Source organism: Lithobates pipiens, unplaced genomic scaffold (genome assembly GCF_037356315.1).
Source record: "Lithobates pipiens isolate NorthernLeopardFrog02 unplaced genomic scaffold, aLitPip1_a1.2 Scaffold_16, whole genome shotgun sequence".
NCBI lineage: Eukaryota > Metazoa > Chordata > Amphibia > Anura > Ranidae > Lithobates > Lithobates pipiens.
The window spans coordinates 652,148,952-652,173,356 of record NW_027507748.1 but is presented as its reverse complement, the minus strand read 5'-3'; the positions used below and the strand labels follow the sequence as shown (position 1 = coordinate 652,173,356).

The following is a 24,405-nucleotide window of genomic DNA, read 5'->3' as shown; positions in this document are numbered from 1 at the left end:
GATGGCAGAGCAGGGGGCTTCAGGATGGCAGAGCAGGAGGCGATTGGGAAGTTGCGCTCCTGATCTCCTCAAAGTAGAGTGACCCAAAAGTCCAAAAACAACAAACAAAAATTCCCAGCTCACCTACCAACCAGCCAGCCAGTCTGCAACAAACCGAATTATCCTGTCTAACAGTTCATGTTAAAACCAAGGGGTTTTCGTTTGCACACATTTGCAAATACACACGTAAAGCTGCAAAGGCCACGTCACGGCATCCTGGTGTACTGCAGTCCTAACTCTATAAATTTTAAAAGTCTTCAAAGTTGGAGCACATTTATAATAATAAATAGATTGAGGGCAGGTATGCCTGGAGGGAGCCCACCCCTCCTTAGAGGTATAGGAACGCACTGGAAAGCCAGCAATAGCACAAAGGCAGCAAAGGTATCCAGCGTGTTCTCTCACCAATTCACCAACAATACAAACAAATGACAACCACCCCAACCTATAACTGGCCTTTACAGCAAGGAGCACATGGAAGGGTGACACATGCCAATAAACAACAAAGTAAAATTCCCAGCTCACTTTCCAGCCAGCCTGCATCAAAAATTACCTATTGCTATTGCTGGGTGTCCAGTGTGTTCCTGTACCTTTAAGGAGGGATGCACTCCCTTCAGGCATACCTGTCCTTAATCTAGCCATTATTATTTATGTTCTCCAACTTTGGAGGACTACAGCAAACTGGGGTGACGTGACCTCTGCAGCTTGTGCATTTATTTTTAAATGTGTGCAAACTTAACCCCTTGGTCTTAGCGTGAACTGTTAAACAGGACAATTCAATTTTTTGCATATATACGTGTATGTGTGTGTGTTACACCATAGATAGAAGAATATTTAAAGGCAATCTAGTTTCACTCCAAATTGATGAGCTGTATTAGCTTTTTACATCATCTATTTACAGTTACTGTATGGGAAATCTTCTATTTACGCCATTTCGGAAATGCTTGAAATCTTTAACTTTGAGATATTTATTATTTAAAGCGGCATTCCACCCTAAAGTGGAACCTCCGCTGATCGGATCCCTCCCCCCCTCCGGTGTCACAATTGACACCTTTCAGGGGGGAGGGGGGTGGAGATACCTGTCAAAGACAGGTATTTACACCCACTTCCGGGCATAGACTCCCGTGGGAGTCTACGCCATTTCCTGCCCTGCCGCGCTGTCTGCTGGGACACACACGGGTCCCAGTGACAGCGCGGAGATTTCCTATTGCGCGACGCAACTCGCGCATGCGCAGTAGGGAACCGGGAAGTGAAGCCGATTCGCTTCACTTCCTGATTCCCTCACCTAGAATGGTGGCGGCAGCAGCCGAGAGCCGAGCGATCGCTGGAACCCGGGACAGGTGAGTGTCCATTTATTAAAAGTCAGCAGCTGTAGTATTTATAGCTGCTGGCTTTTAATATTTTTTTTTTTTGGTGGAATCCCTCTTTAAGTCTACATAGTTTATTATTTTTATCTAACCAGTTCAAGACGCCATAATTATTTTTTGATGTTGTCCCAGGTTGGTTAATAAATTACAGATAAAAAATGCCTACAATCTAGAAATCTAAAATATGTACTTGTTTATCCACCATACAGCTCTTAGGAATCTATGAAATTCTACACATATTTGAGGTTCGTGAACTTGGGATAGACATGAGAAAATACCCCAAAATTTAAAAAATGTGTATGTTTGGAGTACTTTTGATTACGTATTTCTTTTCTTTGTATTTGTATGACAAAAAAAAAGCAGAGAAACAAAAAGCCAAATCTGACAAATTCCATGCAAAACTCCAAAACTCCAAAAATGGACTGGACAAAATTATTGGCACCTTCTCAAAATTGTAAGAAATAATTGCATCCCAAGTTTGTGATGCTCCTGTAATTTGTTGTTAAACTCACCTGTATAAATGAACAGGTGCTGACGATATAGAAATCACACCAGCAACCAGTTAAAATGGTGAAAAATTTTCTGGAGAAGAAAAGCAGCAAGGACAATCTCAAGGTTACAAGTCCATCTCCAGAGATCTTAATTAGACATGTGCACTGCCGAAAAATTTGTTAGTTTTCTTTTTTTTTTCTTTTTCAGGTAATTCGTTATGATCGCAATAGTAAATTCCAAGATTTGAAAATTAGCAAATCCAAAAATTTTAGAGAATAACTAATTAACTAAATAATAATAACTAACTGTGAGATTATAGGCATTGGAGTTTCCTTTCAAATTTGGCTGTTAGTGAATGTACGAATACGACTTAATCCGAAGTAACAAATTATCCGAAAAAAACGAATGCCGCATCTAAACGAATGGAACGGAACAAATGAATAATAGATAATAATACAACGTTTTTATTATTATTATTATTGTTATTTGTTATTATTAATTTGTTACGTTCAATTTTTTTAGATATGGCATTCGTTATTTAGGATAATTCATAACTTCAGATAAATTCATATTTGTTATGTCCACCCTTAGCCAAATTAAAAAAAAAATTCAATATCTATAATTGAATAGTTAGCAATAGTTAAGTTATTATTAGTTAGTTATTATTTCAGATTTTCAGGTTTTTGGATTTTCGAATTTGTTAAACAGGTTTTCGTTAATTCGAGTATTTGCCTAAATTCGTTAAAAAAAAATTTGGAATGAAACAAATTGCACATGTCTAATCTTAACCACTTCCGGACCGCCGAATGCCGGGGTATGTCCCTACTTTGGGAACAGATATTTTTGTTATGGCAACAGCTAGCTGCCATAACCCCAGTATCCCTGTGTTCGGACGGCCGTCCAATACAAGATAAAAGTGGTCTCTGCGGTGGCTTTGCCGCAAGATCACTTTTATCTATGGCATGAGAGGGGCCCCCCGCCGAGATCCTGTAGCCTCCGCCGCTTACCGGAGCTGTCGGCAGCGGCGGAGGCGATCATGTCTGTCCCCAGATGAGTGAGGGGAAGATGGCCCACCCATCTCCATGACACTGCATGGTGGAAGCGACGTCATAAAGTAATTTCCGCACATAGCTCTAAAAGGGGCATTTCATGTTTTTTTTTTCATTGCATTTTTGTGTAAATATGAGATCTGAGGTCTTTTTGACCCCTGATCTCATATTTAAAAGGTCCTGTCATGCTTTTTTTCTATTACAAGGGTTGTTTACATTCCTTGTAATAGGAATAAAAGTGACAGATTTTTTTAAATTTTTTTTTTAAACAGTGTAAAAATAAAAAGTAAAAGGTAAAGTAAATAAGAATTTTTTTTTTTAAACATGCCCTGTCCCGCCAAGCTCGCGTGCAGAACCGAACGCATACTTGAGTAGCACCCGCATATGAAAACGGTGTTCAAACCACATATGTGAGGTATCGCCACGGTAGCACAAAACATGCAACCGGTAGAATTTTTTAAATGTTGCCTATGGAGATTTTTAAGGGTAAAAGTTTGTCGCCATTCCACGAGCGGGCGCAATTTTGAAGCGTGACATGTTGGGTATCAATTTAATCTGCGTTACATTATCTTTCACAAAAACAATTGGGCTAACTTTACTGTTGTCTTATTTTTTAATTCAAAAAAGTGTATTATTATTAAAAAAAGTGTGCTTGTAAGATCGGTGTGACAGAAATTATTGCAACGACTACCATTTCTCTAGGATGTTAGAAAAAAAATGTATAATGTTTGGGGGTTCCAAGTCATTTTCTAGCAAAAAAACAGTTTTTAACTTGTAAACACCATATCTAAAAAAGAGGCCCGGTCTTAACTACTTAAGCCCCGGACCATTTGGCTGGCTAAAAAACATTTTTTGCGATTTGGCACTGCGTCGCTTTACCTGACAATTGCGCGGTCGTGCGACATGGCTCACAAACAAAATAAAAAAAAACGCATTTTTAACTTTTTGCTATAATAAATATCACCAAAAAATATATAATTATATATATTGATTACTGTAAACTTCAGCCCCGAAAGAATTGGCTGCTCAATGACCAGGCCATTTTTTGCAATGCAGCACTGCATCGCTTTATCTGACAATTGCGCGGTTGTGCGACGTACCCAAACAAAATTGACGGTCCTTTTTTTCCAACAAATAGAACTTTCTTTTGGTGTTTGGGTACGTCGCACAACCGCGCAATTGTCAGTTAAAGCGACACAGTGCCGAATCGCAAAAAGGAGCTTGGTCCTTTGGCTGCAAATTGGTCTGGGGCTTAAGTGGTTAAAGAGGAAGTAAACCCTTATGGGTTTACTTCCTCTTTGTCTCCCTGCAAAGGTAAAGCATAATGGGCTACTATGCATCGCATAGTAGCACATTATGTGTCACTTACCTGACACAGGAGCCAGCGATGTCACCGCTGTCCCCTGTGGCACGGAGTGTCCATCTTCTTCTGGGTATCGCTGCTCACAGTGCCGTAGCAGCGATGACATCAATCCCACGCATAGGCACGGGAGCCGCCACTAACGGCATATCGCCGTTAGCAGCGGCATGCTCGGTGTGCCTGCGAGCCGCTGTCTACGGCGCATGAAAATATCTCCTTAACCATGTATGTTTAGGAGATATTTCTTGGACCTACAGGTAAGCCTTAATCTATGCTTACCTGTAGGTCAAAGTGGTTTGTAAGGGTTTACAACCACTTTAATTGAATACTAAGTATGTGTAACTGCTGGCTTTTAATTTTTTTGTGGGTGGACCTCCGCTTTAAGCAATATGTCTGCTGGACTGAAAGTGGGCGTAATATACTACAGTTCCTATCATTAATAGATGTCAATTTAAAGCAACGGTAAGATAATTAATATATACTGTATGGTGATCAGAACAATAGACTTTACCATATGTTTCAAAAACAGGAAGAGGAAATACAAATTCCAATCCAACAAAGTCACCACAGCCGAAACCAACAAAGATTCCTAAGCCCATTCCCACAAGGAAACAGCCAAAGCCAACAAAGTTGCCCCAGCCTATTCCAACCAGAAAACCCAAGCCTAAACCAACAAGAATCCCACGGCCTATTCCTACGAAGAAACCTCGGCCATCAGCCACCAAGAAGCCTAAGACAACCAATGCCCCAACGAATCCAGCAGTGCCGGAAAGGTGTAACCCAAATTTAGAGTTTGATGCCATCACCTCGATGAGGGGAGATTTACTATTCTTCAAGGATGAGTAAGTCTAACAGATTTTAATTTTACAAGAAGTTTTCTTTTTCTACAAGCAACCACAAAAATAAGCCCAGTGATCTTAAAGCTGAATTCCATTCACTTTTAACTTTTGTTAGACCAGCTTGGACCAAACAAACTCACTAAATGTCCCTCACTAACTTGTAAGGCTGCTGGATGTGCGGTATGAACTGCATGTCATACCATACTGTGTTCCAGGTTTGAACCAAAATTTCTAGTCTTATACCCAGAACTAGGGATGAGCTTTATGTTCGGGTCGGACATGAGTTAGGCTCGAACATTGGCTGTTCACCGAATAGCGAACAATTTGGGGTGTTCACTGCAAATTTGAAAGCAGTGAAACACCCTTTAAAAGTCTATGGGAGAAATCAAAAGTGATAATTTTAAAGGTTAATATGCAAGTTATTGTCATAAAAAGTGTTTGGGGACCTGGGTCCTGCCCCAGGGGACATTCATCAATGCAAAAAAGTCATTTAAAACTACTGATGGCTATAATGAATTGTCGGGTCTCGGCAATACACATAAAAGTCATTGAAAAAAACGCCATGGGATCCCCCACAGTCAATTACCAGGCCATTTGGGTCTGGTATGAATATTAAGAAGAACCCCGCTCCAAAAAAAAAAAATGGTGTGCGGTCCCCCTAAAAAACCATACCAGACCCTTATCCGAGCATGCAACCAGGCAGGCTGCAGGAAAATAGAGGCAGACGAGAGAGTGCCCCCCTCCTGAACTGTACCAGGCCATGTGCCTTCCCACCCGCATACTCCCACAACCCCATCAACATGGGAACATCCTCCCCAGGTTGAGGGCAAGCATGTGGCCTGATACCCTCTTTTCCTGCGGCCTGCCAGATTGCATGCTCAAAAAAGGGTCTGGTATGGATTTTGGGGGGGACCCACGCCATTTTTTTTAACATTTTGGCACAGGGTTCCCCTTAAAATCCATACCAGACCTGAAGGGCCTGGTATGGAATTTAGGGGGACCACCACACAATTTTTTTTTTGGTTCAGGGTTCCCCTTAATATTCATACCAGACCCAAAGAGGCTGGTAATTGACTGTGGGGGAATCCCATGCCGGTTTTTTCAATGACTTTTATGTGTATTCCCGAGACCCGACAATTCATTATAGCCGCAAGTAGTTTTAAATGACTTTTTTCCTTTAGAAATGTAATTTTGCTCTCGGACTGTTCTAAACACGAGAAACATGCGCCACTTTACAGATACCCCCACGTGCACAATTAAAAAGGAATATTTCACTTTCATTGTTTCACTTTAAGCATTATTACAATCACTTCTCCCGAAAAAACAGCCTTTTATAAAAACTTTTTTTTGCATTAATACATGTCCCCTGGAGAATGACCCAGGAACCCAAACACTTTTTATGACAAAAACTTGCATATAAGCCTTTAAAATTAGCACTTTTGATTATTCATGTTCATGTCCCATAGACTTTGAATTTTTTACCTGTTCGCATGTTCTGCTGCAAACCGAATGGGGGCTGTTCGGCTCATCCCTACCCAGAACACAGTAGAGTCTATCACATTGGCACCCAGCCATTCCCTGAAAGCACTGTATTCCATCAATGAATACAAAACTTCCATTGATTGGCTGAGTTAGAGAGGTGGGCTGATGATGTCACAATGGCTTTGGCTCTTGGGAGGAGTTATGCAAATGTTAAAATATCCACCAATCATTTAACAGATGAATATTAGACATGTGCGATTCGTTACGTACGAATCGAAAATTCTTACAAATTTCCGTCAATTTGTACATTCAGGAGAATCCGAAATACGAATTGCTATGCTTCTGAATTTTGTACGAAATATGAAATTTCGTTTATGAATTTTGAATCCAAATTCTGTTACAACGGAAACGTGACTGGTGTTTTGTTGACCAATCAGAGGTTTTCTTCTGCTGCTGAGTGAGGGTTGGGAAACTGCCCTTTTTTTTAATATGGGAGTGGAAGACTGGTACTGGTAGTCGATGGGAGATTAAGAATCGGACAAAATAAGAATGTTCATTAATTATGATTATTCGTTATGATGAAGTTAAAAACCCAGGAAATCAGCACGGTACAGGGATGGTGGGAGCCCTCATAATGAGCACAGCACAGGGATGGTGGGAGCCCCTCATAATGATAAATTCATCATAACGAACGTTCGTAATTGTTACGAAAAGTTAAGAAACCTAACGATAATTCGTATTTTGTACTAGTCCAAATTGAATTTCGGACACGAATTATGAAACACGAATTAATGGCTAATATGAAACGGAACGAAACAAAACTAATTTATCGACGGCGCACATGTCTAATGAATATTGGGATTAAAGCGCAGGCCACATATGAACTGAATTTCAGGCAGTTCAATGGGCACAAGCTGAATTTCGATCCATCTGTGGCCATTTCATTTGTGAAAAGTTGATCTAATGATCGACTTCTCACAAACAGGTTTATTGGAACATTTTTGTTTGATCAGTTCAACCAATTGGCTGCAACGCTGATCAGTGGAGGGATCTCCGCTGTCAGAATTCGATAGCGCTATGGGGAGTATTCCTCCATTCACCTTGCTTGTGCCTTGCTCCATTCAGTTTTTTTGGTCAGCTGCTGGCTATAAATTTAAAGCTGGCTATAAGATGTTCAGCAAAAGCAAGCAGTGCATCCACTTTTAGGCTGGGTTCACATATGAGCTGCATGCAGCTCACAGCAGGGGTCCGGTGCGTCCTAGTTCACTGTTTCAGGTCAGATTTCAGCCCAAATTTTTGGCTGAATTTGGACCTGAAACGGACAAAAAGACGCGCATCGTTTTTGTGCAAATCGCACTGGAGATATATGAACCGGCTCCATAGAGAAAATCTACTGCTATTGCAAATTGGATGTGGAGAACCCAATCCAATCTAATCTAATTTGCAATGGTATGAACCCAGCCTCAAACACCACTCATTTGGGCTATACCTGATCACCTAGATAACATGGACCTACAACAGTGGGAAGCTTTTGTTATCATGCAGTAACAAACTACTAGTAGCAATATCGTGACCTTGATACATAAAGCCTTCACAGACAGCACACCATGATATTTTGCAAAGTTTAAAAAAAAATCTTCATTAAAGAGGATCTTTGGTCTTTTTTTTAAAAAAACATTGAAAGTCATCAGCTACAAATGCTGTAACTGCTGACTTTTAATATAAGAACACTTACCTGTCCAGTGATTCAACACTGTCCTCACCCAAGCTGATTTTTCACCAGTCTCTGGGTCCCTGGCACTGCCATGTTGACGTTTAAAAGCTGGTGGTGACTCCTTGTAGCTTCACAGCCAGCCAGGGCCGCCATAAGGGGGTACAGCTGATACACATGTAAGGGGCCCGGACCACAGGTCGCAACCCGGACTATCCTTAACATGAGGCAGCTGCCGTCAGAGCGGACCGGCTGCCAGGATGCAGAGGAAGCTGGAGAGGTGGGGGGATCCCACGTGTGTGCAGGTCAGGGCCCGCTTTCAGATGCTATGAGAGGTGGGGTGATGTCAGGTGCCAGGTCGATGGGTCCCATGGAGAAGGACATCAGGGGGAGGAGACCCTCCCCGCTCTTTTGTGTGCAGGTCGGAGGGACCCATGGAGGAGGAAGGTGGGTGGAGGAGCCCCCCCTCTTTTGTGCATGCAAGCTCCACTCCGGTCAGGTACCAGGGTGCGCAGGGCTATGCAGGGTGGGTGGGGCCAGTTGTGCCAGCGGAGGGCCCCATAGAGGAAGAAGGTCAGGGTGAAGAAGCCCCCCTTTCTTGCAGCTGCTGCCGGAGATCCTGGGACACAGGCTCAGCTACCCCTCCCGGCACTGCTGGACATGTGAGAGCTGGGAGGACTGGTGCTTCTCAAGGTGTGTGCCACACTCCCTCCCACCTGTTCCGCTGCACCCCACCCATCCCGCTGCCACCCTACCTGTGACACTGCTTCCCACCTGTCCCGCTGCCCCCTATTTGTGACACTGACTCCCACCTGTCCCACTGTCCCTCTATATGTGACACTGCCTCCCACCTGTCCCGCTGTCTCCCACCTGTCCCACTGTCTCCCACCTGTCCCACTGCCCCTCACCTGTCCCACTGCCCCTCACCTGTGACACTCCCTCCCACCTGTCCCTCTGCCCCCCACCTGTGACACTGCCTCTCACCTGCCCCACTGTCCCCCACCTGAGACACTGCCTCTAATCTGTGATCCTGCCCCCTCCCTCACTTTCCCACTGTCCCCCACCTGTTCCGCTACCCTCCTTCCATGACACTTCCCCCTCCTGTCCCGCTGCCCCCCTCTTGTCCCGCTGACCTCCTCCCATGACACTTCCCTCTCCAGTTCCGCTGCCCCCGCCTGTTCCACTGCCCCCCTTTCATCCGGCTACCCACTCCTGTCACGCTATTCTTCTCCTGTGACACTCCCCCCCTCCTGTCCCACTTCCCTATCCTAACCCACTGCCCACCACCTGTCCCCCTGCTCCCTTTCTGTGCCACTTTGCCCCTTCTGTGGTAGGAGGAGATGGGACTGGAGGAGGAGGATATGGGATGGAGGAGATGGGATTGCAGGAGGACGAGGAGGACATGGGATAGGGAACATGGGATGGAAAAGGAGGTCGTGGGATGCCCAGTGGGTGGATTTGATGGAACAGCAAGTGGGCGGGCCATGGAGAATGTTGGCATTCAGGCCCATGGGGGGGGCAGGCCTAAAGCTGCGTAATGGGCCCCACCATTTCCTCCCACTGCACATGCGCGAGCCATGCTGCACCCTGTGCATGGTCCCTCAGCCTTCTGGGGCCTGTAAAATGTCCGAGAAGGTTGTGGGTGGGGAAGGGGGGTGAACTTTTGCTTGGACCTCCTAGGCTTGATTGGTTTGCCTGCCAAAACTAGGTAGCTGCTCCCCAAAAAAAAAAAAGTTTCCATTACTGTCAGAGGATGTGGGGGAGGAATAGCAACAGTGGAACTTCTGTTTTGTTTTTAACTGAAGTTCTTCTTTAAGGGCTCCTTCACATGGGCAGCCAGGGGACAGTAAATGCAGATGGTTGAGCTGCAGTTTTCAGTTTTATTACCCCCAACCGATCACCTAAACACAAGAATTCAGTCGCTTAGGGATGTACACAAAAATTAAACAGCGTATCATTTTCGGCTGGTGGTACCACCAAAGAATGTAACCCATTCAATGAAAGAAGTAAATATTGCTAACTGACTCCCCTCTTCTCTTAACAAGCCATCCACTGCAGACCACTTTTCAGACAGATGGCAATAATAACTGCACGTTTAAATGAGCCCTTAAAGATTCTCCCCGTTGGTTCCCATGTAAAGGAGTGTAAATGAACAGAAACACACGTATGCCACCGTGCAAATTGAGTAAGTAGCTGCTGTCCCGGCAGCTCTTAGGACAGAAAAGTAAATCCCTGTTCTTCATTCTTGCGACCACCCTGTATACTAAACAAAAAAAAAGCAAATTTCAACATATTACACACAGCAATCCATCTGCATGTGTATAAATGCCCTTTAAGGTCAAATTCCCCCATAAAGGATGATTCTTTGACAGATTCAGTCCAGACAGACACCACCATCTTTTTGGACCCTGAGAGACAGATGATCCCTTCAGATGATCTTTGTATCAATGATAGAACTTCATTATCTTCATGCTGAGCAGCAGTATCACTTGGTTGATGCTGGATTTGCTACATATGGGGCATATGGACAGATTCTGATGCCGAATTATCACTTTAGGGTAGGGCCAAGCTAAGGCTTATGGTCAAACCGTTAAAAACTTCAATGTAGTTTGGAACCAAGAGCTAAGTTATGAGTTATTATTCCAAAAATTGTAAGTTTCCAACATAAGGATATCTATCTATCTCTCTATCTACCTATCTATCTACCTATCTATCTACCTATCTATCTACCTATCTATCTACCTATCTATCTATCTATCTATCTACCTATCTATCTATCTACCTATCTATCTATCTACCTATCTATCTCTCTATCTATCTATCTATCTCTCTATCTATCTCTCTCTCTATCTCTCTCTCTCTCTCTATCTCTCTATCTATCTATCTCTCTATCTATTTCAAATCTTGTATTTATTATCCAAGGGTTTTTTGGAGGAAAAGTGCAAGAACACGCAACATTGACACCTTCTCCATCAAAACTGTATGGCCAAACTTGGGAAGGATTGATGCAGCATATGAATTTACTGGTAGAGATATTGTCTATCTCTTTAAAGGTAAGTGACTCATTAGGTTTGTCATCTAAACTCAGCCTAATATGGTACAAGCGATTGGTATTTGTAACACTATCCCCCCAAAGGAGCTGCTTGGTAATTTGGCTCTCTTTTCTCTGCCTCGACTCCAAGAACACCCTAATGCCGTGTACACATGACCAGAATTTCTGTCGGAATGAACTCTACGGACTTGCCTACACACAATCACACCAAAGTCCGATCGTTTAACACGATGACGTATGACGGGACTAGAAAAAGTAAGTTCAATAGCCAGTAGCCAATAGCTGCCCTTGCGTTATTGTTGGTCCATCGGACCTGCATACAGACCAGCGGTTTTCTCGATTGGAACTGGTTCCGGTGGAAAGATTTGAAACATGTTCTATTTCTAAAGTCCGTCAGATTTTTCGACAGGAAAGCTCTGATGAAGCCCACACATGATCGAATTGTCAGACGGATTTGTTCCGTTGCTGTCAAAGTCCGGTCGTGTGTACACGGCATAAGCCCCTCTGACACACCTGGTTGAAGGAAAGTTACTACAAGCACTTATAAGAACATGCATATAGATACCTTTAAATCAACTGTGAATTTGTCCCAAGAAAATAGACACAAGACTGTTTAGTGGTAAATGAGCTCAGTGCATTGGCACAGGGTAAAAATTAATTTTAGTTTGAGCATAAATGGACACACAGAAAGTAGGTTCAGACACCGTCCACTAGACAGAATATTCACAATGCCAAGGTAGCTTAGAATAGAGTTCTGTGCCACTAGACTGGGAACTCATAATTCAGCAAAGGCGAATGGCTAGTAAATAGTGCAATGTCCCCTATCTTAACCACATCAATACTAGACACTTTCACCCCCTCCCAGATTTTCAGATTTTCAGCTTTCAGCACTGTCACACTTTGAATGAGAATTGTGCAGTCATGTAACACTCTACCCAAATTACTTTTTAATTTTTTTCACACAAATAGAGCTTTTTTTGTGGTATTAAATCACTGCTGAGGTTATTTTTACCTGTTTTGAAGGGATAAGAAACACAGAGATCGTTCTCTGTACACAGAGCTCTGTGTTGAATGTCAACACAGAGCTCTGAGCTGTTAATGTACACAATGGTGAATCATTGGCCGTGCTGACAGGCTCCCACTGTGTAGAACCACAGCCGGTGGTGGTGGGAAGGGGGGGAGTAGGCAGCGACGTACAGGGTACATTCTTTGTCTACAGTGCCACTCGTCCGTAGGAGATTGTGGGCAGCTGGTTGCTAAGTGGTTAAACCTTCCTATCCTCTAGAACCAAGGAAGCTGCTTCAGTTGTCATGGGGCTGCACATGTGATCGGTTATGACACCAGCCATTTGATTGTTTGACAGTTTGGCTGAGGACACAAGCAAATGTGACAGTTAGCAATCCAGGCATTCCAGGAAAGTAACTGTTTTTTAAAAATCACTGGGTTTAATTCCTCTTTATGATTTACTGCTGTTCAGGTGCTCTTCATTTCAGCAAATGTCAGTCTCCAGCAAGAAGAAACAGGAGCAATGCTGGAGGTAATTTACAGCACACAAATTTTGGTAGCATTCATATGGAATGTATGTTCCTTGCTAAAGAACATTATTTTATATGGCGGTTATGGGCAAAGTTCTGCTTTAACTTCCTTCTGCCCTCACCACTAATTGCTGCTGCATTGCAGAAAGACTGTTGCTGGAAGAACACTTGCTGGAGGGTGGAATATCTGGTCCACCATTGTGCACGTGGCCAGCAGGGAAGGGCGACAAGCGGTAAATATATTTTTTGCTGGGGGCACATTTTTAAAAAAAAAATTATTTCAGTGACCGAGTCTCTTTAACCCTTTTGCTGTCTGAACCATTTTTTACATTTTTTTTACATATGTGAAAATGCAGATTTTAGGCCCATAGACTACTTAAATCCCTCCAAAATACATTTTTTGAAAGCAGGGTGTCTATAGAAAAATGGTGGGAGCTGCAAATTTTTTATATCAGATAATTGAGCTAGTGTTTTTCAACTTAAAATTTTTAATAAAAACTACACTCAAGTTAACTTGCATACACACACAATATCATCGGTTCGGCACAATATAAAAGATGAAATTGCTTGGGCCCATAAAATGGTGAGAAAGAGTGGTACCCAAATGTGTCCTTAGGTGGTCTTTTAAAAGCCTTTACAGTTCGTCAGTTTACAGTTAACAGTGAATGATGGCTCTAGATTTTTTGTTCTCATTTCAATCATTGTTTTTGTACACATACGCAATCAGTGTGGCTCGGGGTGGTGAATGACTTTAAAAAAAAAAAAAACATTTATTTTTATTAAACTTTATTGCTGTTACAAGGACCCCCTATGTGATAGCATAGTGCAAGTGACAAATTCTCTTTTGGGAGATACCAGGGGTCATTGAATTGCTCTGATCTGTCCCAAAAGCTTTACAGAGAGAAGGAGAAGAAGAGTGGGGATTTCAAATCCCCAGCCCGCTACAGTGGCTGCATGGGCACTGAAAGTTCATCACTCATGGAGGTACATACAGCGGGAACCAGGGGGGTGGGAACGGTGTTGGGTGTTAGATCACCTTTTCATTTTTTTCTGAAAAGGTGAACCTACTTTTATAACACCCAACTCTGGCCAACTAGCTAATCCTTTGCTCCCTCGGATGGTGTTTTTCCCACTCTCATGCATTGAACTGTCCCTCTGTATTAACATGTCAAATGCAGAGCTATGGTTCCTGCTTTGTTCTTGACGACGTCAGGAACCTAGACTGATAGAGCATGTGGGGGGGGGGGGGGGGGTTAGAGGCTCTGGAGACCAGTCTAGCAAGGAGGAGCAGAAAAATTTATTTTTTTGTTCCCCTAGACCAGTGATGGCAAACATTGGCACTCAAAATATTTTGGAACTATATTTCCCATAATACTCAACTACACTGCAGAGTGCATGAGCATCATGGGAAATGTAAAAAGAATTCTGGCAACTCGGTCGCTTCTTATTAAATCTTTATTGAGCACAAACAGCAGTGTGACATCAAAATGCTAACATGTTTCGGCAATGCTATGAGGAAGGCTTTTGCCGAAACATGTTAGCGTTTTGATTTCACACTGCTGTTTGTGCTCAATAAAGATTTAAGAAGAAGCGACCGAGTTGCCGGCATTCTTTTTGCAATTTTGGTGTATGAGACACAATGGCCTGAGCACTGTTATTCGGCTCATCATCCTATAAACATGCGGTAGAGCTTGGGTGAGTTTTTGTCTACATTATCATGGGAAATGTAGTTCAAAAACATCTGAGGTGCCAAGGTTCGCCATCACTGCCCTAGACCTAAATGAGCAATTAACCCTTGCAGTGCAGGTGTAGCCCCACTGCAAGCAATAATTTATTAGTTGCCTAGAGTTGGACTTTTTTCCACTTTTTTTTTTCAATCACATAACTTTCTTTTTTTTTCTTTTTTATATCTTCCTGGAGTTCATCTTTATTGTACAGTTATTGTACCTTAAAGGTGTGCACAAGCTGCCTAAGTTGTTGAATGCTGGAAATGCTATTTATACTTTTCTGAAGCTAGAAGCACAATAAAGATGGCAGCCAGTTTGAAACATAAACTTTTCATCTGGACTCTCACTACCTGTATGGAAAGTCCCTATTTAATCCCCAATGAAAAAAGCAAGGTTGCTGTGAATATACTCCGTAATCAAGATTTGGGTGGTTTTAAAGTGTCGTATGAGCAGTGTATAGGATTTACACTTAGTCCAACTCAAAGCTTCCCTGCAGCTCCCATGGACTTTCCTTAACCACTTGCCGACCGCCTCACGCCGATGTACGTCGGCAGAATGGCACGGGCAGGCATAAGCACGTACATGTACGTGATTTGCCTCCCGCGGGTCGGGGGCCCGATCGGGCCCCCGCCCGGTGCCTGCGGCGGTCGGTTTTCGTTCGGGAGCGATCCCGGACGAGGGGACGGCCATTCATTCATGGCCACCCCCTCGCGATCGCTCCCGACGAATGGAAATCCCCGGTGACATCACTTCCTCTCCTGTAATGTAAACACAGGAGAGGAAGTGATGTATTCTCTCCTCCGTGTCGGTATTTTTCGTTCCGACACGGAGGAGAGCGGATCAGTGAGTTGCACCAACACATCCCACACACAGTAGAACATGCCAGGCACACTCACACCCCCCCTTTACCCCCCGATCACCCCCCCAATTACCCCTGCCCCCCCAGTCACAGTGACACCAATGTCATTTTTTTTTTTTTTTTTTTTTTTTTGCATTGGTGTCATTTGTGACTGTAATAACTGTTAGGGCAGTTAGGGTTAGCCCCCTTTAGTTCTAATGTACCCCCCTAACCCCCCCAATAAAGGTTTAACCCCGTGATCACCCCCCGTCGCCAGTGTCACTAAGGCTGGGTTCACATTGCAGCGGTTTATGAGAACGAATGTGATTCGCACCGCACTGCAGTGCAAATCACATCCGATCTCTGTGCGATTCGAGTTCAGCCATTCGCCGCACCCGCCGCACCCGCCACACCCGCCGCACCCGCCGCAAATTCGCACGGGACCCTTTTTTTGGCCCGCAGCAGAATCGGATCGCATGGGTGTTCACACCATGCGATCCGAGTTTGCAGATCGCACTGCGATATGCGAACTGATCTGGGGGTGTCAGTAACATTTCACTGACACTCCCAGCAGTTCGCATAGGGCAGTGTGAACTGCCGCCGGGAGGCATGCGATGCGGGAACCCGCCGCGGATTCGCGGCGTTTCCGCATCGCTCCAGTGTGAACCCAGCCTAATAAGCGATCATTTTTCTGATCGCCGTATTAGTGTCACAGGTGACGCTAGTTAGGCAGGTAGGTATTTAGGTTCGCCGCAGCTTTTTATAGCGCTAGGGACCCCCATATACTACCGCATAAAGCCCCCTGATTGCCCCCTAGTTAACCCTTTCACCAGTGATCACCATATAACTGTTACAGGTGACGCTGGTTGGTTAGTTATTTTTTTATAGTTTCAGGGCACCCGCCATTTATTACCTAATAAAGGTTTAACCCCCTGATCACCCGGCAGGTGTCATTTGTGACTAATAACTGTTAGGGCAGTTAGGGTTAGCCCCCTTTAGTTCTAAGGTACCCCCCTAACCCCCCCAATAAAGGTTTAACCCCGTGATCACCCCCCGTCGCCAGTGTCACTAAGGCTGGGTTCACATTGCAGCGGTTTATGAGAACGGATGTGATTCGCACCGCACTGCAGTGCAAATCACATCCGATCTCTGTGCGATTCGAGTTCAGCTATACAGATAGTATGGCTGAATTCGTGTCGCACCCGCCGCACCCGCCGCAAACTCGCACGGGACCCTTTTTTTGGTCCGCAGCAGAATCGGATCGCATGGGTGTTCACACCATGCGATCCAAGTTTGCAGATCGCACTGCGATATGCGAACTGATCTGGGGGTGTCATTAACATTTCACTGACACTCCCAGCAGTTCGCATAGGGCAGTGTGAACTGCCGCCGGGAGGCATGCGATGCGGGAACCCGCCGCGCATTCGTGGCGTTCCCGCATCGCTCCAGTGTGAACCCAGCCTAATAAGCGATCGTTTTTCTGATCGCTGTATTAGTGTCACAGGTGACGCTAGTTAGGCAGGTAGGTATTTAGGTTCGCCGCAGCTTTTTATAGCGCCAGGGACCCCCATATACTACCGCATAAAGCCCCCTGATTGCCCCCTAGTTAACCCTTTCACCAGTGATCACCATATAACTGTTACAGGTGACGCTGGTTGGTTAGTTATTTTTTTATAGTTTCAGGGCACCCGCCATTTATTACCTAGTCTCACTAGTGTACCCCTAAATTTAGGGGTGTCTACTTTCTAAAATGGGGTCATTTGGGGGGGGGGGTTTGTGCCATCTTGGCATTTTATGGCCTTCAAAACTGTAACGCCCTTAGAAAGCCTGAAGGCGGTGCTTGGTTTTTGGGGCCCCGTACGCGGCTAGGCTCCCAAAAAGTCCCACATATGTGGTATCCCCGTACTCAGGAGAAGCAGCAGAATTTATTTTGGGGTGTCATTTCACATATGCCCATGGCATGCGTGAGCAATATATCATTTAGTGACAACTTTGTGAAAAAAAAAAAAAGTTTGTAATTTTCCCGCAACTTGTGGCAAAATATAAAATATTCCATGGACTCAACATGCCTCTCAGCAAATAGCTTGGGGTGTCTACTTTCTAAAATGGGGTCATTTGTGGGGGTTTTGTGCCATCTTGGCATTTTATGGCCTTCAAAACTGTAATAGGTAGTGAGAAGTGAACTCAAAAAATTACGCCCTTAGAAAGCCTGAAGGCGGTGCTTGGTTTTCGGGGCCCCGTACGCGGCTAGGCTCCCAAAAAGTCCCACATATGTGGTATCCCCGTACTCAGGAGAAGCAGCAGAATTTATTTTGGGGTGTCATTTCACATATGCCCATGGCATGCATGAGCAATATATCATTTAGTGACAACTTTGTGAAAAAAAAAAAAAAAAAAAAAGTTTGTAATTTTCCCGCAACTTGTGGCAAAATATAAAATATTCCATGGACTCAACATGCCTCTCAGCAAATAGCTTGGGGTGTCTACTTTCTAAAATGGGGTCATTTGTGGGGGTTTTGTGCCATCTTGGCATTTTATGGCCTTCAAAACTGTAATAGGTAGTGAGGCGTGAAATCAAAAATTTACGCCCTTAGAAAGCCTGAAGGCGGTGCTTGGTTTTCGGGGCCCTGTACGCGGCTAGGCTCCCAAAAAGTCCCACATATGTGGTATCCCCGTACTCAGGAGAAGCAGCAGAATTTATTTTGGGGTGTCATTTCACATACGCCCATAGCATGTGTGAGCAATATATCATTTAGTGACAACTTTGTGTAAAAAAAAAAAAAAAATTTTTTTTTTGTCATTATTCAATCGCTTGAGGCAAAAAAATAAAATATTCAATGGGCTCAACATGCCTCTTATCAATTTCCTTAGGGGGTCTACTTTCCAAAATGGGGTCATTTGGGGGGGTTTTGTACTGCCCTGTCATTTTAGCACCTCAAGAAATGAGATAGGCAGTCGTAAACTAAAAGCTGCGTAAATTCCAGAAAACGTACCTTAGTTTGTAGATGTGACAACTTTTGCGCAAACCAATAAATATACAATTATTGACTTTTTTTTTACCAAAGACATGTGGCTGAATACATTTTGGCCTAAATGTATGACTAAAATTGAGTTTATTGGATTTTTCTAATAACAAAAAGTAGAAAATATCATTTTTTTTCAAAATTTGCGGTCTTTTTACGTTTATATCGCAAAAAATAAAAATCGCAGAGGCAATCAAATACCATCAAAAGAAAGCTCTATTTGTGGGAAGAAAAGGACGCAAATTTTGTTTGGGTACAACATTGCATGACCGCGCAATTACCAGTTAAAGCAGCGCAGTGCCAAAGTGTAAAAAGACCTCTGGTCATTTACCAGCAAAATGGTCCGGTCTGAAAGTGGTTAAATAACTGGTGATTTAACAAAAAAACTCTGTTTTAACAGGGCAGCAGTATTGGGCAACAAGCGGCTTTAAAATGCTCTGGGCATATCCTCGGCCTATCACCAATTTTGGGTTTCCAAGCACTGTGAAGAAAATAGACGCTGCTATGTTTTTGAAGGATGAGAGAAAGGTCATTTTCTTTGTGCAAGACAAATATTGGAGGTCAGTTGGTGAATGAACCACAAAATATGTTCTTGTTTTCTCTATTGTATTTAAGCAGTAGTAAACCACTGGTTGTTTTTTTCTAAAACCTGCAAGGGAAAGTTATAATATTTTAGTATGCATCGCTAGAGCAGCGATGACGTCACTCCCATTTATGGCACAGGACTCTGAAGGAGTGGCCCAGTAGCAAATAAAAATTCAAAATTTGTTTAACTAATACACCTGCAAGATGCCCTAAATCTGCGTGTGAAGGCGTGCATCTAAAAGAATGAAAGAAAAAAAAAAGATGCCATTTCAATTTCCAGTAAATGAGAGCACCCTTTTTGTAAGAAAATGGCCAAGGATTCCCTCTATTAATGATATCAGACCCTTATCCTGGAACAAGTATCCTGGATAAGGGTCTGGTATAGATGTTTATGGGGAACCGTATGTAAAAAAAAGAAATGTGCCCCCCCCCCAAAAAAAATACATACCAGACCCTTATCCTTGATTATGTCAAGATGCCATTAAAAAAAGTGTGGTCCCCTCAATAATTATCTTGGACCCTTCAGGTCTTGTATAAATTTTAAGGGGGATCCTCTTGCAAAAAACAGGATCATTTTTTTTAGAAGGGGGAAGAGCCAGGAGCGCCGGTGGGGGACCCCAGAAGAGGGGGATAGGGGCTGCTCTGTACAAAACCATTATACAGAGCAGGTGAGTATAACATATTTGTTATTTTAAAAAAAAAATTACCTTTATATTTGCTGACAGGAAGTAAAAAATACACTGCATTTATGGAAAGAGCAACATGTTTTAGCCAGAAAAAAAAAATGAATGCAGCCAACACATGTAAGGTCTGGTAAGCCTGTATACAGTATATAAATGTTTGGCTTTGGGGTTAGTTATCCTTAAAATATCTGTAAGGTAATAAATAAAAACAATTCCACGGTTTTGATATTATATTGACGTCTACTCCTTAAAGCGGTTGTATAGTCAAAATTTTAACTTTTACCTACAGGTAAGCCCATAATAAGGCTTACCTGTAGGTAAAAAAAAATCTCCTAAACCTGTATGTTTTAGGAGATATTCCCCCTGCAATGAGTGCTGACTGCAGCGGCGCATGTGCACAGGGGATTCTCGGCTGAAAGCCTGGCAGACGATGGACTTTGCCGGAAAGAAGTCTCCCGCCTGCTCGGGAGTGACGACATCGCAGCTCCAGCCACTCATAGTGCTGGAGCCGCGATACCCGGAAGACAAACCAAGGCAACATGTCAGCTCCCTCGGCGTGGACCAGGTGAGATACCGACGCCTCGTTCTAAGGTAAGTATTTCATAATGAGCTAGTATGCGGTGCATTATGCCTTACAGGTGTAAAAAAAAAAGCGTCAGGGGGTTTACTACCGCTTTAACTATTTATAGTATGTTATTTGGTCTGCAATATATAATAAAACTATTGTGTTATTGATTTGTCCAGCTTTGATCATCACAAGAACAAAATGGACTCCAAGTCACCAAAGAAGATAAAAGACGGTTTTCCAGGAATAGGGACACATGTAGGGGCTGCTTTCCAGAATATAGGTAAGGTTTTAAATATGGTGGGGTTAAAAGTTAATATTGGATGGGTATTATAGAATGATATTACTTGTCACATGTGTATCCCAGGGATACATGTGTGAAAAGCAGTGGCGGCCCATCCATAGAGGGCCCCACCTCCCCTATTCATGCGGCCAGCCCCCTGATCTACAAATCAGGGCCCTGGACTACAAATTCCAATGGGGGGAGGGGGGTTTGAAGCACATGATTAGAGCCAGAGGCTTCAAAAAAAGTGTGGGCCCAACCCAGTTGTGTGACGATAGCTAATTAATTTTCACTATTTTCACACTAAAGTTCCTCCCCGTCAATCAGGAAGCAGGTTGTAAGAAATATCCACACTTACATTGAAAAGAATATATACAGATGCAAATACTGGTGCTTCCGGTCTCGGCCGCGGGGGACCCTTTGAGAAAGTCACGTGATATGTGACGCAACGCGTCAGAGAGGAGTCTAGGTGTCGATTGTCCCTTCTGGTCGCGGCCGAGACCGGAAGCACCAGTATTTACATCTGTATTTCTACTTTTCAATGTAAGTGTGGATATTTCTTATTAATAAAGTGGATTAACTTTACTACACATTGGCGGCCCCCTTATTCTCTTATATATGAAACCGGAGTGTGGATATTGGAGGAACTGAGTTTATGTCCCGGAGGTGTACTTATAAGAGGTGGAAGATTGTGTACCAACCACCCCATAAGCGGTATCCGGTCCATAGGGACCTTTATTAGAGGTGAGAGGCTGGGGGAAATAAGGGGTGCACGTTAAGCACTGAAGCCTGGAAGACAGGGTGTAGATTGCACTTTATTGCTCACATTGCACGATTATCATCAGCTGTTTGGACGGATTGCACATATTTTTTGAGTGGACTATTTTTGCATTTGCACTTTTCACCGGATATTTTTTATTGATTTAATTTTGATCTTTGAAGATGTGTTTCTATTTAGCATGATCATATTTTTGCTATATACACTATTTTGCACTATTTGCGTGGATTGATTGTTTGATGTTATTTAGCATATTGACATACATTTTCTTGCCCTTTAATACGGATACTTCTACGCATTTTATTGTTTGGCACTGTTTGCACATTTGTATGCACTGTATTACTATTTTTGTAATTTGAATTATTTATATTGTTTTAGGGTATACACATGTAGCTGTATTATAGTTAGCGCCACATAAAACACCCCCCCCCCTTTATTTTTATGCTTAAGTGTAGAGAACCCTTTTATGTGTGAGCAGCTTTCTAGAAAATTTGATTTAGTTCTTCTGGCAAGGTTGTGCGCAACAGTATTAATCTTACATACACATTTGCAGTGATGTCAGAGGGAACAGTTCAATAGAGTTTCCTGTCCATCTGACACCAAAAAATGAGTAGCTGCCAGATCCTGTTGGGCAGTGTTTCGCAATCAATTGGAATATTACAATTATACAATATTTCTATTTTTACAAAACCATTCCCAATTAATCTCTACTGGTTATTTAAGGGGTTGGTTGCAACCTACTTGTCCTCATAGAAGACAGCTAGTTTGCACATCAACTCCCTTATACCAAACCCTTTTCCTAAGGATGGGGATGTAAAAAGTAATAAAGTACTCTTCATAGGGTACTGGAGCTTTTAGGGGAACTCCTGGTAAAGCACACCTTTCAAACTAAAGGACATGCAGGCTGCTATCAGTGTGACAGGTGGCCCATATTCCCTTGTTCTAAGCTGGTAGCCTCAGTGGGGTAGGGGGTATACACTTTTTAATCTTCATAAAAAAAATATTCTTTATGTGCTGAACCTGTGTAAAAGCATAGTTCCCAACTGTGCCTGATTTGGAGGGACTGTCCCTGATTTGGAGCAACGTCACTCCATCCCTCTTTACCATCCATCTGTCCCTCATTTTGGTCTGATCTATATAGTTGTATCTAAAATGCACTTTTTATCTTTCAAAAGTGTTTCCCAGTGATAAACCTTTCATCCAATTCCTAAATTGCTGCATTTGTAAATGTTAAAGCCAATATAAAGGAATAGGAGTGGTTAAAAAAAAAATCCTTTTGGATTTTTTAATGAACCTTTTTTGGGTTAATTCTCCTTTAAGGAGGTGTGCCAGGGGGGCGTGCCCTATGCCTACATACATTTGCAAGTAGGTGTCCCTCATTCCCATCTCAACATTTTGGGAGGTATGTAAAAGTGGTATTATCAATATTATACTAGAACGTTTCCAAGGTTGATCATTACAAATAGACTTATGAAAATACAGGCTGGCAAGCGTCCTTTTGCCAGCCATTTATACATATGCCCCATGTCTGGTATGTTAGCAATAGCACCTAGTGCATCTTGCTATTAAACAAAATTGTAAATATGTCTAAATATGTCTGAAAAGAATCAGCAAACCTATTTGTTTTAATTCAATGTTTATGTTTTAGATTACCTATATTTCTCCAATGGCGCAAACCAGGCTGAGTACAGCCGGAAGAGGAGACTTGTTCTTCGCTCCATTGCCAACTATCGATGGTTGAACTGTGACTGAACAAAAATCATTTACCAGTTATGTTACATGCAATGCAAGTAATGCCAGGATAAGACAGCAGAGGGCACCGACGTTTATAAATGGGACTTTTCTCTGCAGTCTTATCTTTTTAGTCCCTAGGTCTATTGTGGGTGCACTGTCTGTATAACTGGTATTTCTACTGCCACACATGTAAAAGCACATTATTGTATTATAATACATGTAAATCATCCTTGTATGAAAACATTAAATACAAATTTCTCCAACATATTTCATTGTATAATATTAAAATAATGCTGACTATCCTTTTTGGGAAAAAATGTTGTAGCACTACCCCAGTAGGTGCTGTAAGTGAAAGGGTTGCCCACTGCTGCAAAGCCAGTCACATAGCATTTCCTTCTTGCATCCAGACACAGAAAACAGTCCTTGAGCTAGCTATTGTTGTTTTATTAGGGGATGATAACTTGTCTTGGACGTGGATGGGAATTATGGGATGCCCAACTTGACAATGACAACAGAACCAGGGACAACTTCCTCCCTATTTACAGCTTCTAATTGGTCCTTGTGCTCAATTACATTGATCCTTTGTAGAGCTTGGTTAAAGAGGAAGTAAACCCTGATGAGTTTACTTCCTCTTTCATACCCTGCAAAGGCAAAGCATAATGGACTACTATGCATCGCATAGTAGTCCATTATGTGTCACTTACCTGACACGGGAGCCAGGGAAGTCACCGCTGTCCCCTGTAGTTCCGAGCGTCCATCTTCTTGGTGGGTCTCCGTGGGTCTCGCTGCTCCGGCGCTGTGATTCGCTGGAGCAGCGATGACGTCACTCCCGCGCATGCACACGGGAGCCGAGACGCGCGGCATTTTCGTCATCGACGATGCCCCGCTCAGTGCGCCTGCGCGCCGCTGTCTACGGCGCATGCGCCGTAGATAGCGGTGCCCGTCTTCGGGCAAATATCTCCTAAACCGTATAGGTTTGGGAGATATTTCTTGGACCTACAGGTAAGCCTTAATCTAGGCTTACCTGTAGGTCAAAGTGGTTTCTAAGGGTTTACAACCACTTTAAGCTTGGTTCATTCCTTTAGGAACTAACAGGAATACGGGTGGGAGAAGGGGAGTACAGCAGCCGCGTTTGCGGACGATTTGCTCTTCTATATCTCCAACCCCAGAACAACAATCCCAATAGTGCTGAAGGAGTTAAACTGATATGGGAAACTAACAAACTTTAAAATAAATATGGCTAATAGTGATGGACGAACTTCCGAC

At 43.1% G+C, this 24,405-nt stretch overlaps 1 protein-coding gene across 1 annotated transcript in view; it reads left to right on the top strand.

The window, feature by feature from the left end:
• Nucleotides 1–23,406, top strand: part of LOC143984077 (stromelysin-1-like) — a 37,861-nt gene extending 14,455 nt beyond the window's left edge. Inside the window, exons 6-10 of the mRNA XM_077484386.1 lie at nt 4,834–5,146; nt 11,259–11,389; nt 18,912–19,071; nt 20,524–20,627; nt 23,054–23,406. Of these exons, the coding sequence (XP_077340512.1) occupies nt 4,834–5,146; nt 11,259–11,389; nt 18,912–19,071; nt 20,524–20,627; nt 23,054–23,157 (812 nt within the window). The 3' untranslated portion in view covers nt 23,158–23,406. The remainder of the gene's footprint in view (nt 1–4,833; nt 5,147–11,258; nt 11,390–18,911; nt 19,072–20,523; nt 20,628–23,053) is intronic.
• Nucleotides 23,407–24,405: the final 999 nt, after the last annotated feature.